At 40.2% G+C, this 19357-nt stretch overlaps 1 protein-coding gene across 3 annotated transcripts in view; it reads left to right on the forward strand.

Annotated features, from left to right (window-relative positions):
- The window catches only part of LOC110957865 (ERC protein 2-like), a 164386-nt gene that overhangs the window by 35271 nt on the left and 109758 nt on the right, over nucleotides 1-19357 (forward strand). For all 3 annotated transcript variants that reach the window (XR_007942323.1, XM_051949037.1, XM_051949035.1), the window contains exon 8: nucleotides 2387-2554. Coding sequence is in view for 2 of the 3 variants with exons in the window: in XM_051949037.1 (XP_051804997.1) it covers nucleotides 2387-2554 (168 nt within the window). In the remaining variant the exon portion in view is untranslated. The remainder of the gene's footprint in view (nucleotides 1-2386; nucleotides 2555-19357) is intronic.

A 19357-nucleotide genomic window follows, 5' to 3' on the forward strand; every position in this document is an offset into this window, starting at 1 on the left:
CTGTGCAGCTCTGACTCTGCTTCAGGTCATTGTGTTGCTGGAAAACATATGCTCTTCCCAGTCGCAGTTCTCTTGCAGTCTGCATCCAGGATTTCCGTATAATTCGCTGCATTCATTTTACCCTCTACCTTTACAAGCCTTCCAGGACCTGCTACTGAGAAACATCACCACATCATGACGCTGCTTTTTCAGCAGTGTCTTTGCCACTGTCCCATCAAGCTTTAACTGGTCAAAAACAGACAGCAGTTATTGTATGCACAGTCTCGCCCATCTCATCTGCTGAAGCTTGTAGCTCCTTAGGACAAATCTCAGACGTTTTTGTGGCTTCCCTCACTAGCATGTGTCGTATTCCTTCCACTTCTTAATGATGGATTTAACTATACTCAAAAGGATATTAAGTAACTTGGAAATTTCCTTGTATATGTCCCCTGACCTATGATTTTCAGCAACCTTTTTACAGACTTGCTTGGAGTGTTGTTTTGTCTTCATGGTGTTGCTACAGCCAAGAGTAGTGATTTACTAGTAACTGGGCCTTCCAGATACAAGTGTCTTTATACTATAATTACTGGACACATTTACTGCACTCAGATGATTTCCATTTCACTAATTGTGTCACTTCTAGCACCAATTGGCTGCACCTGTGTTGAATGCGATGACACTTTAAAGGGAGTAAAAGCTTATGCAATCACTTATTTTACATTTTATATGTCTAATTATCGACGTTGCGTTGTAGAAATCTGTTCTTATTTTGACATGAAAAAGCCAACTCTTCTAAAAAGACAGATAAATTGATCATTAGTTCAATGTTCAAGAACAATAAAAAGTTCTACAGGGGTAAGTACTTTTAATAGGCACTAGATTTGTTACTTTAATTTGTGATTAGCTGCGGTGAAGGTTACTAATTGACTACATTTTCCCTCCATCTGCTTCAACAAACCTCCATCCTCCCTTGCTGGATCTCCTTAAGTGCCTTGTAAAATACTTAAGCTGGAGATGAGCTGGAGCGCAAAACACAGTCGGTGCTTTAAGTGTTTTCACACAGTCCACTTTGTGTCCAAGTAACGCTTGTTAAAATGACTGTGAACAAACCCTCCCTTGCTGCTTCCCTCTATCTATCTGTGTGTGTGTGTGTCTTGAATTCACATAAAACATACATACACACTTTAAAATTAGGTTCAAGTGGGTTCATTATTTGCGATGTGACAAAAAGTCCTGGAAATGAAATCAGTTGTTCATGAGCAACAAAGGAGCATATCGTCTGCTCTTAACAGCCAGCTGAGAGTGTATGTACGTGTCTCATTTGGCGCTGCAGCAGAATACTGATATATGTCCAACAAGAAGTTCTGGAGCGAGCTCAGATATCTCTCATCTCATTGCACGCGGCCAGATATGGATGATTTTAATGTGTGAGTGTGAAGTGTGTGAGCAGTCTGATCTATGGCAGCACTGGTCCAATCACACAACACTCTCAGTAACAAATGATGGGACAGGCTCCAGGCTCCTTCACTCTCACACACATTTTTACCTCATCAGTCCACAGTGGTTCATATTATGGACATTAGGTCAAAGTCGAACTTTTACTACTTCCAAATGTCAACAAGTAAATGTGTTGAGAAATGTCAATTTGAGTACTGGATAATAACATATGGGCCACCTGACTGAGAACTGGGGGTGAAAAAAGCAGCATGGTGTAAGATTTCTTCATCTTTTTTGTGTGTTTTCCTGTAGCTGCTTCTCTTTATGTGCGTGTCAGTCAGTCAGTTGTGGTTCATTCTCAAATGGACTGCCTTGTACAGTCTATCACAGATTACTTTCAACCTATGTGCTTGCCTGTCCATCACCATGTGTCAGTATACTGGATAGCTGTGTGATTACTGTGTTATATCACCCACTTTGTCTCTCACTGTTCCTTTTCTCTTTCTGTCTACCTATGCAGTATAAGTGCGGCAGATTTTTTCCAATCTCTGACTGTAGGTCTGTCTACCTCCTTACTGGCCTGTTTATGTTACTGTTAAATATCTGCCTATATAACTGCGCTTAAAGGTAAAGTCTTATTCTGGGGACTGTAATTGTTGATGTTAAGTAGATTTGCATATTTTGTCTGTTAACTTGTTCCACATTAACCATCCCTCTTGCTCCTACTGTTTCATTTATACCATATTCCCCTCCCTTTGCCCTGTGGATAAACAGGAAAAACATGCACCAGCTTAGACTGGACGTGGCAGAATAGAGTTGTGTGGATCGATTCGAGGGACTTTGTGTGTTTACAATTTACAGAGCCAGCGCTGCGTACAAACACAGTGCACACGAATATTTACTGAGTTTTGGATTGGATTAGAACCTCTCCCTTTACCTTTAACTTCTTGTCCTTCTCGTCAATTTCTAGGTAGATGCTCTGCGGGTGCGTCTGGAAGAAAAGGAGCAGTTCCTGACCAAGAAGACCAAGCAGCTGCAGGATTTGAATGACGAAAAGAGCACGCTGACAGGAGAAATCAGAGACATGAAAGACATGCTGGATGTCAAGGAGAGAAAAGTCAATGTCCTGCAGAAGAAGGTATGTGAATTCAGATGATTACAGCATCACACAGCATCTGTACAAGGGTTTCCTGCAGTGTAGCCAGGCCTACAGTTCGTAGGATTATTCAAGAAATTATACAGTAATCAATGTAAAAGGTGCTCTGATCAATGTTTTATAGGGATGTTGGACAAAATTTATATAATATGTACAGTAAGAGGTCGCACGTTGTGACAAACCTACCCTGTAGCGTCACCAGACTCAGCTGTCTTTCTTTAATAAGCTCACAATATTGTGTAGCTTTTTCATCCACCCTCAAGCCAATTGATATTAATTTGGATGGAGTTATTAAACGCTGATTTTAGCAGGAAGTCGGTTAGTTCAGCTCTCCTAAGAGAACAAATCATAGACTGTAATGTTTGTTCCATGCAGTCTATGGAACAAATATATGTAAAGAATATTACTTCAACCCTTTTACTAGAAAAAACACAGATTGTTCAGAGTAAGAGTGTAAAAATGTAAATATGAATCAGTGAATGTATATGTGGAGATCTGTAACTCATAGTCGATCACTGTTTTTGTCACTGTGTTTGAACACTGAAACCTTCCCATGTAAACATGTACGATACAAATGAGGCAGATGAATGAAAGCAGCATCTGGCCCCAGATGTCACACATCTCTCTCGCTGCTCTCACACACACAAACACTTGCACGGCAAGTCTCAGAGACCTTAATGACTTTTATAAGGGTTGCTATTTAGATGGGGCCTGTGGCCACCTGTGGTGCGCATGTTGGCAATTCCTCCGTAGACCAATTACACACACATAAAGGTCTCCTCACAACTTCCTTGTTTCCTCTCATGTCCTCAAATTAGAGCCCCCTCTCTCTCCTCCCTCCCTCCCCCTTGCTGAGTTTAATGAAATGGGCTCCAAAGGTCACATACAGTGCCATCAGTCTGTGCATGCATGTTTTCAGATACATTTTTATGTTTTTGTGACCTCCAAGTGATTCTGTTTGAGAGGCTTAAAGATGACCTTTATGCAAACCTATGCTGTACTGTACTCCTTTGGGTTCCACATATAGCTCTTTTCTTGAGGCACCTACAATAATAAGCTTGCTTTTAGCAGATTTTTTAATTTTTAGCTGACACTAAAGTCATGTCTGATGTGAACTTTATCTTAAGAGATTAAATGTTTGTTATTGGCTGCCAGTTCCTTTTAGTTGGAGGTTGAACATTTTAAAACAACAAGCTGATTTAATTAAAGATTGGTATATATTTCGAAAAACGTGTTTTTACTCCAATTTTGCAGAGTTGTGCTATTTTACTGTCAACCTTGCTTGCCCTTTTCATCACTACATGCTCAGAAATGAGCTTACTTTGGACTGCAAATATGTTTTTTGTGCTGCGTGTCATTGTGTTGATGGCTGGTTTCTCACTGGCCAGTTTTTTTTTTCTTTGTGAATGTTTTTTTCATCTGTGTCTGCAGAAAGCTTCACTCTTCCTCTGTTTCTTTCACACATTAATGCAAAATCAATAGAAGAAGTGACATTTGAATGAAAAAAGGAGCCAAATATTTTACACTGCAAACCAACAGGTGTTTCACACCATTAGCCACACTGTGTACACTGACCACAATCTGGTTTTCCAGATTTCCTATTTCCCAGCAGTCTTTGGGGGCTATAACTTACAGTGTTTTGTCCCAGGGGAAAAGCAGGACGGAGCTGGGATGCTAGTTTCCTTTCTGGACTTCATACTCCACAAGTTACTGCTGGCTTATTTTAGAATACACAGAGAGGCTTTGTGTGTGTGTTTGGCAGTGAGAAGTTCTCCCTAAACACAAATCTAAATGTCAAGGATGTATTTCCTAACTAATGAGTCACTGCACGTTCGTCGACACCGAAGCTGATCCTACATCCAGAAACTCAAATATATGACCTGAATTTGAAGCTCACCATATTGACTTATTTTTGCATGATGCTGTTCTGTCAACCAGAGATGTGAGCACTAAAAAAAAAAATCCCAGTCATTTCAATGGCATCTTTAAAATTCAGGAAAGGTGTTCTATAGTGCATCTTAGTTGTGCAGTCACGGCTACTTTAACCCAATCTTTTTATGCACTAGTATATGTTTCCATGTGGTGGCTGATACATTTTGCCTCCACTCGCTTTTCCAAAAGCCACTCACATGTAGTGCAACTTTCTTGAAGAATTCAAATCTAATGTAACTAATGCGTCTCTGAATGAGGTATCAACACGTGTATGTGTGCTTTCTTAGTTTTTTTCTTTGCCTTTTTTAAAATCAAAAGAAAATACAATCTTGTTTCAGCTCAAATTTTAATAAAGTTATTGCAATGTAAACGGGACATTTTTTTAACTCATCTACCAAACCACCACTTGGATCATTGTAGAAGTCTGGTGTTTTGTAGCAATAAATCTGAACAAAAATAACGTGGATTAGTTTTGTCTGTAGAAACAGCTTGATCCGGCCTAGAATCACTGTTACGACACTGCATTTCTTTGGATAGGGAACATTAAGGATGTCTTGCTTTTGTTTTATACTTTGAGTAGTATGTTGACCATACATTTAGGGTTTAGTGTGTATCCTTGAATTTCTGCCTTCAACAACACCTTGTTCTCCTACTGGCCCCAATGTTACCATTGTTGTGTCGAATATTAAATAAGGCAGGAAATATGCAGATGTTTAAAATTCACAGTTGCTGACTTACTTTGAATTGACAAAGTTGGTAAACTTAATAAAAGCTGAACTATACTACATATGAAAAATGTGATGAAAGTATCACTGTGCCAATCTGTAGGTGAGCTACAGTAGATAGAATGGAACTGAACTACATTATATGAAACTAACACTGATGTATTGAGGCAGATCCGGACTTGTTGATTAATAGTCATTGACATTGACAATTGTGATGATTTTCACATCAGTTTTCGTTCAAGATGTCACACTTTTTTTTTATAGAAAAGGCTTTTGTTAAAATTTTCCTTCTGAATCAATTCATTGTATGTTGTATACATACAGTATACAACAGAAGGGAAAACACCCCTGCACAAGATCACTTAAATGGTTCAAAAGCGCATCAACTCTCAATAATTGCATTATTATCCCCCGCCTCCACGAAGTGGAAAAGGGGGATATAGGTTTGGCCTCCGTCCGTCCGTCCGTCCGTCTGAGATGAAGGGGACAGCTTTTCTCGGAAACTATTACAGCTAGGATTACGAAATTTAGAGTGTAGCTTCACACCATGGACACCTTGATCAAGTTTGAAAATGAGACCTGTGCGATAATATTTAACAGAGTTATGGCCCTTGATCACTATTTTGGATATAGACTCATAGACATCACATGTGGCGGGGGATATTGATGACCATGTCGTCTTGTTTCTAAGCAGTGTTTCCTTTAATGAACAATCAATATAACTTTTTTCGAAACACTGTATTCAAAGTACAGTCCCCAAAGAAGAAATTCTCTGGAGCAAAAGTCAATACACTTATGATCACTTATTCACAGATTTTGTTTGCTATGTGTTGAATACAGTAAGATTGTCTTTCATTCTAGCTAGCAGAAAACAGAGATGGGGATAAACAGGCATCACAAATTATATGAATTATAGTTAGGTAGATTAAATCATACTGATCAAGAGACACATTTTCTTATAAGCCTGTGTGTCAACAGATTATCTGATGTAAAAAGTGTTGTGTTTGACACGGAAAGCTGTTTTCAAAACTCTCTCAAATTCACCAGACAGATGGAGCAATTTCTGTATGATGACAGATGAATCTGCGTTTTTATTTGCAATCATTTGTTGTCAACTAACTTGTGTTTTCTTTCCATAAAACTCATAGCAGTAGAGTAAAATATGTTATTGCACTTTTTCAATTAATTTAATGTTGAGTTGGCCAGACTACAAAGCACAATGAACTTGCTGCAGTTATTAGGGTTTGTTTGTTTGGTTAGTTTGCCTAATTTAAACATCAAGATGGTCAGCCAGTAGTGTAATCTTGAGCTTCAAAAACCTCAAAAGAGACGGATTTGCAGTTAATGTTAAAATGATGCAGTCAAAGGGAAAAAAACAGCAATTTCACAGGCCTGTGTATGAAACCAGACATTTGTCATAAAGACCTTAAGAAGTTCATATGCGAGTTCAGACGGTTTTGTCACTGCATGGTGGACTCTTTTTAATGAGAGCCAGACTATTTGAGCATGCCTCTATTGTACAAAAATTATCTGCTCCCAGTCACCGCATTACTACAGCTGTCTGCTTTTTGGGCAACTCTGATATTAGCTGCAGGTTGTGGAGGTCAGAGAAAAGGGCTTTGTTCTGCAGCTGTCTGTGCAAGAACTACTACTGAATGCATCAAAACTACCTGAACAAATCAGAACTGCTTGGATCTGGTGATTGAAGTTCAAACATTTGCAGTGATGTAATTTATATCATCTGGTTGTATTAGTGAAGTTGATTCAAAGTTAACATGACAAAGTTGACAACCTGGTTCTTTAACAGTGTTTGAAAAGTTTCTCCCTGTGCCTTTAGAGGAAAAATGGCAGCTGGAGCCTTTTCCTCTTGCAAGTGGAGATTTTAAATTTATGATGAAGGTTGGACAAATGTTTGGTATAGTGATATGTTTAATATGATAGTTACAGAACTTCTATAAATCCCTGATCAGTAAAGTTATCATTAATTACAAATTATTAAGCTCTGTTTTGTGTCACATTCAAGACATTTTACTCCAGGTAGTAATTTTCAGTTGTACCTAAAAAAAATGGCGTCGAAGTGTGTCTGTTTGGCTTGTTGTTACAGTAGTATAATGATGGTGATGACAGCAGCTTTGCAAATGAAGATGTACTGAAGCTACTGATAGCGAAGAATTAAGTTTTGTGTATTTTTATGTTTCATTTTAAAGCAGAACCAGAGCATGAAAATGACAAAACCGTGCACTGAATGTCAAAACGCATAGCGGCATAGAAGATAGGACTGATGAGGAAATCTCTTATGGTTGCCTTAAGTGCTTCAACCTTGCTGTAAAAACTGTAGACAACTTGGATGTTGATGTGACGCTATTTATAATAAGACAACTAAAAACTATGCAAGCCCTGACATGGTGCAAAGCATTAGCTTAATGTCAGCAAGACTATTCAGTATTTCATGGGCCTTACCTGTAGTTTGTCATGCTAATTATAACTTCTCCACTTTGAGCTTCAGCTATATGTGTCATCATAATGCTATTATTAGCATGCTAACATATTAATTTAAGCCCTACAGCTACAGTATGCAGAATGCAGAAATGATAGAGAGATACAGACACTTATTTCCATACCACAGTATGACCTTACACTTTTTTTTTTACCTAATTTAAATGTTTGTCCCAATTTCAAACAAATCCCAGTTTAATCTTTCGTCACAAAAACTGGTTTGTAATTTACACTGAACAAATGCATTTGGCAACATCAGTTTTTATAGGCACTCTTTTTCTAGTAAACAGTAGTTGCAATAAAACTGTTAACAGTGAAGTCTTCTCCACGATAAGCAGGATATATTTTCTGGAAATAAACATTGATGTAGATTGTTTAAGATGTGTTTTATTAGTATCATCAGCACCCCAATTAAAATTCCAGCCTCCATTGTCTTTGAGTGGTGCCAGAAAACCTGCAAATAAGACTGAAACTATCTGTGTGGCCACATACCTTAAGAGGATGTGAAGGAATTTGACCTTTGTGATTTGGGTGAACCAACCCTGCAATCTGCTATGTCAAATCCTTTCATGTTGATATTTATGAAAAGAAAAATACTGTTTTGGTGACTTTGCACAAATGGAATTTAGAATGCTAGTTACGATTTAGGGAGCCACATACATTTTCTACAGAAAGTACACTTTCTTTGACAAGTCTGTATACACTGAAGCCACATTGTGTACGCTAACCATCTCAGTCTGATTTGTTTTCTAAATTTCCAGTTTTCCAGTAGTCTTAGTACGCGATAACTTAAAGCTTCAGTGTTTGAGGAGAAAGACCTTCCTGGTTTTATACTGTATAAGTCATTGCTTTAATTAAAAAAAAAAGTAAAAGAACAAGAGTGTTTGAAGACTTCCCAGTGCAGGATAAAGCTTCTTCCTGAAAGTTAACTGTATCTGAAAAGCAAGGGTATGTTTTCCTCACGAGGGACATTTTGATATGACAGAACGTTCCAGGTAGAGAAAAGCCAAGAGTCGGGGGGGGGGGGGGGGGGGGGGGGGGGGGCTTATGAAAGCTATGCGAGTATTTTTTTTGACAGCTACAATCTTTGCACTGTTTTTGCTTTCATGACACATTGCAATGAAGTTTAGCTTCTCTAAAAATTTATCGACTTGGAATGAGTCAGCTAAACACATTTCATAGGGCTATTAATCCTTTGTACATGTTCTCCCACTGATGAAAAGAGCTTTGAGGGTTAAGATGATACATCTGGGTTATGAGGACATGCTTTCTATCTTCACTACAAACAGATCCCATGCCCCACTCAGAGTGCTGGTGATGATAAAGGCTGATCACAGGTCAACTGGTGAATGATAATGTTTTTCTTCCTTTGTGTGTGTGTGTCTCTGTCTGTCTGTCATAAGGAATTGACATCTGCAGAACTAAGAGGAAAAACAGCCTCTTGCATGTTTATGTGAGTGCAATATAAAGTGGAATAGAAGAAGCTAAAAAATGCAACGTAAATAAAAACAGGAAGTCTGTTTGTGGTGTTGGATTTTAGTATTTGGACCTCCTCGTGCTGCAGTTTGGTGTTTTTTATGCTTTTTTTTAACCCTTGTTTTGGATATTTGAGTCATTTCCTTCTTGAATTTCTTTTCCTGGTTTTCTTTTCTGTGCTGTCTCTTGATTCATTTTGTCCCCATTTTTACGTACACGTTAAAAAGCTTGACTCGTTCAGCTTCGCTCAACAGATTTATTGGTTTCTGCAGCATATTTGACGTGTCAAGGGACGACTTCATGAAGATACAAATGAGAGTACTTTAGCAAAACCACATTTTCAGCTGTTGGACTTCTTTGGCTTTGATGTTTAAGGGTCTGTTGCCCCCATCTGCGTCTCAAGTGTGGTACTTGTGAATGGTAAAGTGCCCCTCTTCAGCCCCGCTTTGGTGCTGCATTCAACAAGTGATACTTAACATATGAGAAAAATAACTCCCAGACTGGTGGGCTGATGAGACACAGATAGACACATAGATAGACCGCTTCTTAGCACAGTGATCTCCACAGTTATCCCTTTTCAAATGATTATACAGACACAGATAGTGGAGCACTGCTGAGGCAAACTTAAATCGCAGTATGTATCACACGTTGCTGCCCTCTTTTTCTTTCTCGAGGAATGCCAAGAATGAGTCTGAGGATTTTAGCTTCTCCTACAGGCCTCAACATGGACAGTCAGCATGACTTAAAGCATGAAACCATGATGTCATTGCTGTAGTTTGAGCCCTAGATTGATCCTAATAGTCAGTGGCTGAATTTAACTAAAAATAATGAGGAGCCGGTCTTTAAATGAACAACAAAAAAAAAGGAAAATTCATATGTGTGGGCATTTTTGTCTTGTGTATCACAACACAGAACAGTGGGTGCTCTGTTCAAGCCCTCGGCGTACGAGACCATGACCAATGCATAATGATGCGTTTATTTATTTATTTTTTTCATTTTTGGTTCTCTATTTTTTTCGCTGAGGGGGTAGGGGTGAGGGAGGTACATATGCAGAGCCGGTTGTGGTGTGGTTTTGGCATACATGTGTTATTCATGTTCAAACATTGTGGCTGTCCCAATCCATATTCATGCTTTTAAAAAGGCTGGCTGTGTGCATGGAAGTATAGTATCCCCTATCATGTTCCCTCCTATAGCAACCACAGACGGAGAGATTCGATTACGTCTACTCGGCCTGCAAAAGGTACATGTGTAAATGTTTGCGTGTGTGTGTCTGTATGGAAGGATGTCATGTGCACAAGGGTTTCTGTTAGTTTTGATAATGTTTCGCGGATCCCCTCTGGACTTTCTCAGGGGAAGCCACCTCTGCTTCAGCGCACCCTCTGTCAGACTCTTTCAGCACTTGCTCCGGTCTGGTGTCATCACTGGCTTTGGCCTGGTTTCATCGACATCGCCAGGCCTTTGATTGTGAAGAAAAGTCGAGAGAGAGAGAGGGGGGAGAGATAGATATAGAGATAAATCGAGTAGTTTCCTGGCCTTATATGTTTCTTCCCTTTCGTCTCCCCCACTCTGCTGTCCGTCTCTCTGTGGAGCAATTGCTCTTGTGTCTGTCCATTTTTCACAATTTAATGAGCTTTCACTTTTGCTGAAATACTCTCAATTTTCATGTCCCTTGTTGAATGACTGTCCTCGGTTAATTAGAAACTACTGTAGCCATGCAAGCTTTTTGCTGACCTTGTTTCCCCAAAACAATTTTCAATGTTCCGTTCTCTCTCTTTTCTCTCCCTCCTCCCTCATGTTGTACACACTGCCCCAAAACAACGCTGGCACTGTTGAGTGTGATGCATATGGATAGCGAGGGGAGGAAGTGCTGCATGTCGATAGAAAGGAAAATATTAGTTCAGCATTTGGCACAGTGTTTATTGTGTGCATGTGTGCATGCACGAGTGCATCTAAAGTATCTTTGTGAGGACCAGTTGAGTTTTGGACATAAGGTGCATGAGCATCTTTGGAAAGTAAAGATATTTCAAACTGTTATCACTTTCAGAGAAACCTTCAAAGGGCTGTTTGAGAGTAAGAAACTGTTTTTTGGGTTAAAGTTAGAATTAGGTTTAGAGTAGGGCTAGGATGAAATTAGTTGTGAAGGTTAAGATAAGACTAAGGGACCAGAGATAGAATTTTGTAAGTGAAGATTCTTATAAAGGTAGAGACACAAATGTGTGTACTGTATGTGCTTATGTGCTGTATATGTACAAATATGAACACTGCTTACTTATTTTAGAGTTTTTTGTCAATGTGTATGACATACAGATATCTCCACCCAGTTGTACTTCATAAAACAGTCATATAATATCTAAGAGACATCTTCTTGATGCACTGGGACACCTCACAAGTGATGTTTTCTGGGGTCATCGTGTCTTTCAACGTCATACACCTTCACCCAGGCTACCCAGCCAGCATTGATCAGGGCCTGAGTCATCGTGTTTAAAGGCATCTTGTGGTTTTGGTCAAGGATTGAATGACACTCTTCTTTGGAGCTCCGGCGATGCGCAACAGGTTGAGCAGTTAGCAGAGTGAATGTCCTAATGCCCACAGTTTCTGTTAGTTTGCATGTTTCTTTTTACTGGCTCCTTCGCCTGTATTTTCCAAGGACACTGTGAATCCCAGAATGATCAGCTGCTTTGCAGCCTCTGAGATGATTACAGTTTCTTTCTAAAGTGTTCATAACACATCCTTTGCCATTTCAGTTGTTTCCCTTGATCAGCTTTCACCTGCCAGTCAGAGGCTCTGTAGAGGAGGCTTGTCATTGTAAAGTTGCATCATTTCATCATGATGACATTCCATTGCAAGGTCTGGGCATTGGACTTTAATGTAGAACACAAGTCCTAACACACTTCAGGAGACCTGTATAGTAGCCACGAGTAGAACAATGCAGAATAACACACTCCATCTTATTTGACAGACAGGCTGTTTGCTGCTTAGATTTGTTCATGCATCCATTTTAATTATGCACTTACATAGCAGGTTGCATCTAATGCAGTTCAGTGAAACTACTGAATATTCCATTGAACAATTTTCTTATTGCTATTGATCAAGCGTGTATCACTGGTACATATGCATCGTCCAGGCCTAATTTACCTGTTTAATGATGTTTCTCTTAGTCAGTGCACTGCCATGTGTTCTTGGATCATCCTCCTCTGTGATGGAACCGCTCTCGCTGCTGATGACAAAGCTACGCCACCTGCAGTGCCTCCTTATCAGACTAGTGTCCATGCTGTCTTGTCTACAGTGGGTTAGCCATTCTCTGTTAGAGATAGTCCTTGGATACCTCAGATTTTTGTGAGATTTTTGATGTGAAAGGTTAACTTTTTACTGAAGTCACGGTCTGTCTTTCTCCAGCATTCTCACCTATACAGAAGAGTGGGCAGAACGCAGCTCTGATGTAAGCTCAGCTTGATGTGGGTGTTGTCTTGTGGTGACTCCTAGACACTGGTCATGCCACACAAGAGAGTCCTTGCTTTGCTCAGACTGCTCTGGATGTCACTGCCAGTGCCTAAATGTTGTCTTTCAATCAGTATAGATAACCATAAAGGCACATTATCCGTATCTCATAATCTTTATTTTTAGACAAGTAGGGATTATATTTTATTTGATTGCTAGTCAATTCTAAGCACTTTTTAAAGCACTGGTCCATGTTTAATTAAACAACCATACTGGTATTCCTGATAATGCTAAAATATTCCTTTGGTCCAAAACAAAGATACAGTAATAATGCTACAAAACTCTTAAGAGAAAGGTGGTCCAGAATACAATTTGGAATGGCATTCTTTACACTGAGAATTGACCACTGATTACATAAACTGATACTTGTCCTCCTCCTTATCTGACTGACATATATTTCCTATCTAGACACAAATGCAGGGCGTGCTGTAAGTATTCCAGGTGTGTGATTGTGTGTGTAACAAATCATTTATTCAGTGATGCTTTTAAATAACTCTTTGCTGTAAGTGTACAGTCCTGCGTGTGTGCGATCTTGATAGATCTGTGATGAGGCCACCAGTGCCTTTCATCCTAATGGATTCCAGCTGACCAATCACAGTGTAGAATCATGGCCACAGATAAGGCCTGTTGGAGCTGGGGAGGTTTCATTTAACTGCCTGTGATAGGCCCACCCCCCCTGTATTCTCCTCTGCTGCTATCAGCAGTCTGCCGGGGTTAATGGTGAGAGCCTGAGGCTGGCTGATTGGAGCCAGGCTATACATCAGTCAAGACAAACCTGGTGTTGGGCCATATGTCAGGCCCCAGCGGTTCTGGGCCATCTTCTGCCTGACCACAACACATGTAGTTCAGTTCAAGAAAGCAGACGTGTTTGATGACTCTCCAACTTGATGAAGAACTCAAATCTGAGTGTACCTTGATAATGACACATGATAACTCAGACTGACCTGTTCCAGCCTAACTCCAGTGTTACTGTTTCGTACTTTAAGATATTAGGCAGGCACTTCAGTTCTTTCCTAATGCTCTCAGAAGAAAATGGGTCACAGTTTGACTGTTGAACTTCCAGTTGAACTGTATGACTGTATGCTGTATTTCACTTGTCTGACCAGATCACTGTAACACGGGCCGAGGTCAGAAGCTACAGGTTGACACACAGCTGCTGTGGTCCCTGCCGGGTGGCCCCTCTTTCTTTCTTTCTTTCTTTCTTTCTTTCTTTCTTTCTTTCTTTCTTTCTTTCTTTCTTTATTTATTTCTCTCTCTCTCTCTCTCTCTCTCTCTCTCTTTCTCTTTCTCTCTCTCTTTCTCGCTCTTTCTTTCTCTCTTTCTCTTTCTCTCTCTTTCTCTCTCTCTCTCTCTCTCTTTCTTTCTTTCTTTCTCTCTCTTTCTCTTTCTCTCTCTCTTTCTCTCTTTCTTTGTCTCTCTCTCTCTCTCTCTCTCTCTCTCTTTCTTTCCTGATCAAAGGCCTCCCATTCTCTCTCTCCAAAGAGGAGAAAAAGAAAAGAATTAATTCTAATGGTGCTGGGAGCAGAGGACCAAAGCGTCGGGGTAATTACCCAGCAATCACTGCAGCATTCCGCAGCTGAGGGGTGCAGAGATAGGGTCTTGAGTCTAAAGAGCATGGACGTGGATCAACTTGGCCTGCACACACATGGACACGCTCACACTCACGTACAGCTTCGCTCGCACAAGTGCAATCTGTCTTCATTGAACAACTGTGGGCCTGCAGGAGTCTCTCCCTGCTCATTTTTGCTCTGCGGTCGACCAGGAGAAATCGCTATGAAAACAACAATTGCTCCGTCTTTCTCTACTGTGTCATTGTCTGGGTGCCTGTGTGCATCTCCGTGTGTTGCTGCATGTGTACATATGTGTTTGTCTAATTGATATGTATGAATGCAGTGGAAGGTTTTCTGTGTGAATGACTTTCTGCAGGAATGTGTGGGGGAGAGGGGGAGGATGTCTACCTGTCAAGTGTGTAAGTGCTATATGCAGCCCCCATCGAATGGACCTGGCCCGACATTCGTGATGATAATCACAGCCTGATTGTGTGTGTGTATTCCTGAGAGATCCGAACTGTACGTTCAGAATAAGCCACATGTTTTAAAGAATGTACATAATTAGAAAAGTGGATATGGTTTCCTGTTTGTGTATGTGCGCTCATATGCAAATGTCCTCATGCACATACACAAACAGTAGGTCTCATATATCAGCTTAATCAAATATTGTTGTTTCCATAATTGTAAATTACTAGTAGAACGTATCAAAGTTGAGTCTTTGGGAGGTAAATTTTTTCAGACACTCGGCAAAAGTTTGATAATGTAAAGAAAAATGGACTGCAGTTTATAGAAATGACTCAGGTGCTTCTGGAGCTCTGCCTCCAAGTGTGATTAATATTAAAATATTCAGTAAAAGTTTATTACAAATGCAACTTTTTACTGTTTAGGAAGCTTGTATTTCATGATGCAGTTATCCAATCAAAATAATTCTTGTTGCGTTTTAATTTGTACCTCATCGTGTTGCACCTTTTAGAACAGTCTGTGTTTATTTTCAAAACTTTGCCTGAGAAAGCTGTTTTTAGCTTAATGACTTACAGTAGGTTCGTTCCTGGTTAGACTTCAGGCATTTAGAACAAACAAATACCGACCAGTTCAGATAAGCTGTGTTTTGTTTTCTGCAGAACCAGACTACTGTGCTTTTTATCATGTACAAACAAAATTAGAATAATACAATAAACCTTTGCCTCCTGCTCACCTTGCTGATGACCGCAGCTGGTTTTGGAGATCTTATCTGAAATTCCTCAGCTCCCTCTTGTGCTTTTGTATGCACACATTTTTAAAATAAGTTTCTTGTCATGCATTTTTGTTTAATTTGTCCAAGTGGGATTCTTTAAGTTAAATTAGGTTCATATTGTTTGTGATTTTTTAAAATTATAGCTGTCAATGAAGCAGAGAGAATGCTGCATATTATTACTAAAATAATTTTTCACCAAATTTGGCATAATTTCTAAACCTAGAATTGTTTTTGTTAATGTTCAGGTTTTATCTATTTGATATTTTTTCAGGTTGTGCCATAATGTTAAATTATGATGCAGAAATTCATGCATTCGAGGTCATGTGAATGCACTTTAATTTCAAGAAAAATTTGGATTTATAACTGCATTTGTGCCACCTAGATCATGCAATAAAAAAAAAAGAGTTCCATGTTTGCAAATATGCAATGAAATAAAAACACACTTGCAACTATTGATGAATAAGGCTGATTGTGTGTTCTGCATTCTTCTTTCTAAGTGCACATAAAGTGTGTGTCTGTCTACTTTTGTGTATGTTTACGTGCCTGTGCGCCTGCATACAAATGAGAGTGTGCGTGTCACTGATGGACACAGAGCACCTTTGTATTTCTTAACAGCCATTGGTGGTTGGGAGCAGAATAAATTTAGGGGCAATGGAGAGAAATCTACTCCAAGAGTTACAGGCCTCAGTCATAATCATAGTGAAACCCGTAGAAAATTCTGTCTCTTTCGTTTGCTCCCAGTTCCACTTCAGTAAATCTCTTTTTTTCACCCTTGGCCGTAGCTTAGGAATGGACCTGACTGTTAGGTTTGTCAACATGGATTCTGCTTCTCCATGGTCCATTTTGGTTTTGTGGCAGGAGAGGTTTTGGTAGAGAACTGCAGAGTGGAGACATGAAGGCACATTGGCACACATGCAAATACACAATGGCAGAACACATGTTTTTGTTATGTCCAGCCGTCTTCTGCAGCCAAGTGTTGGACAGCAAATCAAAAGAGCCCAAAAAAGGCCTTTATTACATTCCTTCGTTGCAACCATCGTTTGCTCTTTTTGACATACAGTAAAGTACAGAAATAAATAATGACTTCTAGTTTTTTCATCATTTAGAAAAGTGTGGATGATTTCAGAACCTGAACATCACGCGTCCTGACCCTCCCTCCTCTTCCTCCCTCTCTCAGGCACCACTCGTCTTATGAAGTCATTGTGCTCTGTTGCTACGGTCGATAACAGATGAATAATGGCTCCTCAAGCGAAGCAGCATGACATCAGGAAGGTCATTTGAGGGGAATAAGGGGATAGGTGTCATTTTCTGCTTTAAAGGTCTCTCTGTGTCACGCTGTCCCTTCACATTCCCAGCGAGACAACTTAATGGTCTGTAGAGCTCTGGAGGGGACTTCACAACAATGAGTAAATGGTGGTAATTCCCTTTCATCAGCTGACTATATTTGTGCAGTGTAATGTTTCTTGACATTTTTATGTGAAGCTGCTCCTTTTATACAAGGAAACTTCAAATGAGGTAGTGTTTAGAAGGTGAGTGTCAGATGTGCAAGTAAAATCTTGGAGCGGAGAAGACAATATGTCCTCTGTGTCACCGTGTTCTGTAAAGTGGAGATGAGTAACATCTCATAGGGTTCAAAGAGTTCTGTGGTTGTGAGCCAGTCTGCAGTCATCACACAGTGGACGCTTGAAAGACAAAAACAGACACTGGATTCCACATGAAATGGGGAATCGTCAGAGTGAATAAGTGGGGATATGGCTACAAATTACCACACGGAGGCGCCAGCTTACACAGTATCAGTGCCTCCACAAGTCTGCCAGTATTGCCGGTGTTGTTGTGTTTCACAGGCGGAGATGAGGTGGTGGTGGGAGGTGGTGCAGCGTCATGGGTTAAATGAAGTGCAACTACACCCTACCGACACCGAAAAGGTCGCTGTCTTTTCTGTTCTTCACGACCACACTGTGTTTCTCTTTGAAGAGCTGTGAGCGCTCTGCAGCAGTATGAAGTCCTTCATTAATCTGGGAATCAACAGCCTTTGATGGCAAGAGATGGGAACAATATGCGAGTGTACATGTCTGAGAGTGTACTGTAAGATATATATATACACAAACCTCATCCTAAGTTCAGTATGTGCATGCTTTCCTTGGATAGCTGTATGAGAACTTGAAGTAGCAGTATGATATTTCCAATATGTAGTCTTTAATACTGTCTCTGTTTGACTGACCTAGATTTCTCTTGGGAAATGCACACTGTGTTACTACATATTGTTCAGTTTGCGGTTATTGTCCCTCCGTGTATTGGTGTGCGTGCGTGCGTGCATGCATGCACATACATGTCAGCGCCAGGATCTTTGGCTTTTACAACTGTCCCTGTCATATTTTCAGAGGTGATGACAAGCAAGTTGCCTTTCAGAAAGGGCAACCAATTATTGTTTGGTATTTTTATTGGTCCAAAAGAGTTTTAAAAATACAAATGATTGTGTTTTTATGGTGGTCACGCTCCACGCTGGTCTCCTTTGTGTTCTGCAGAAATGATTCCCCTGGCGGGCCACGGAGTTCTAGTTCTTAGTTTGGATGGAAGACAGATGGGTCGACCGGGTTTGTGGTTCTGCTCCGGAACAAGCTGCTTTTAGATCACCGTCTTTTTGCCAGAGACACAGAGCCTGATGCTTCTCTCCCATTACATTAGAGCTCAGCTTGTGCTAATCATGATCACAATGTACAGACTGCAACCGCAACGCAAAAGCACGGCTCCCAACGGATTTGTAGGACCCGTTGAACAACAAATCAAAATGATTTGTTGACAACTATTTACTGTACATGAATGTATGTCAGCTGCTGAAAATACTGAGTCACTTGAAATATTTGTCACTTATTCAAGAATGAATAAGTACCAGAATTCACATTTCCTGTACAGTGCTAGGCTTATCTACTTCTTTCAGTTTATAGTAGTTTAGTTGTAAACCATCTTTATACCAGTATTTTTACATGTGCAGTAAGTTTTTTCCTTTAAAGTGATACAGTATTTTTAAACGCCAGTGTTATTTAATTTGTAAATGATAGCTTACTATTTTGCTAAAGCTGTTGACTTGTAAAAATCATTCCTGATGAAATCTCAACATCCCCTGGCCTCCCAGTGCTTTCCAAAAGTGTACCATTTAGCTGTATTTTGGAGCTACAAGAAGTCAAGTTCAGTGCAAGGTAACTGTACATCAACACTCCCACTTTTAGGGGGGACCTGGTCCTGGCCTTTCAGCTTTTTGATAAAGTTATCAGAGTCAAAACAGTGTGGCTGTAAACGGTGGGGAGCCATGTGTGTGGGAGATGACTGAGACAGATGTCATGGTTTCTCAATAGGACACACATTCACAGAGACAGTCAGTCCACACTGCAGTGCCTGTCATATAGAGTCATGGAAGCTGCATATCGTAGGTGGTCTGCTTCAGTGGGAGGTGTGTTTGGTTGGAGAGTGGGATGACATATGCACAGCAGTTTAGTGATAAAGCCTCTGGATGTGTGTGTGTGTGTGTGTGTGAGAGAGAGAGAGAGAGAGAGAGAGAGAGGGAGAGAAAGATGCGGGAGTATAGTCTGAGGTAGCCTTATATACTGAGAGATAAAATGAATGACTGCTGTTCTCATCATAACAACCGAGCTACTGAAGGGAAGCCCTCCTCCCATTCCCCAAAAAACAGCTGCCCCGTGCCTCGCCTGTCCACAAAAGGCATTCCTCCTCAGAAAGTACGATCGGAGTTTGAGAATCCTGACAGAATTCCTCGCCCTCTTTCCCATATCCATGATTCATTCATGTGACTCATTTTCATCCGGTGGTATAAGGTTTAAGCTGTGTTTAACGTTTTTCTGCACAATTTCACAGGGAG

This window comes from Acanthochromis polyacanthus, chromosome 6 (genome assembly GCF_021347895.1).
Source record: "Acanthochromis polyacanthus isolate Apoly-LR-REF ecotype Palm Island chromosome 6, KAUST_Apoly_ChrSc, whole genome shotgun sequence".
Taxonomy (NCBI): Eukaryota; Metazoa; Chordata; class Actinopteri; family Pomacentridae; genus Acanthochromis; species Acanthochromis polyacanthus.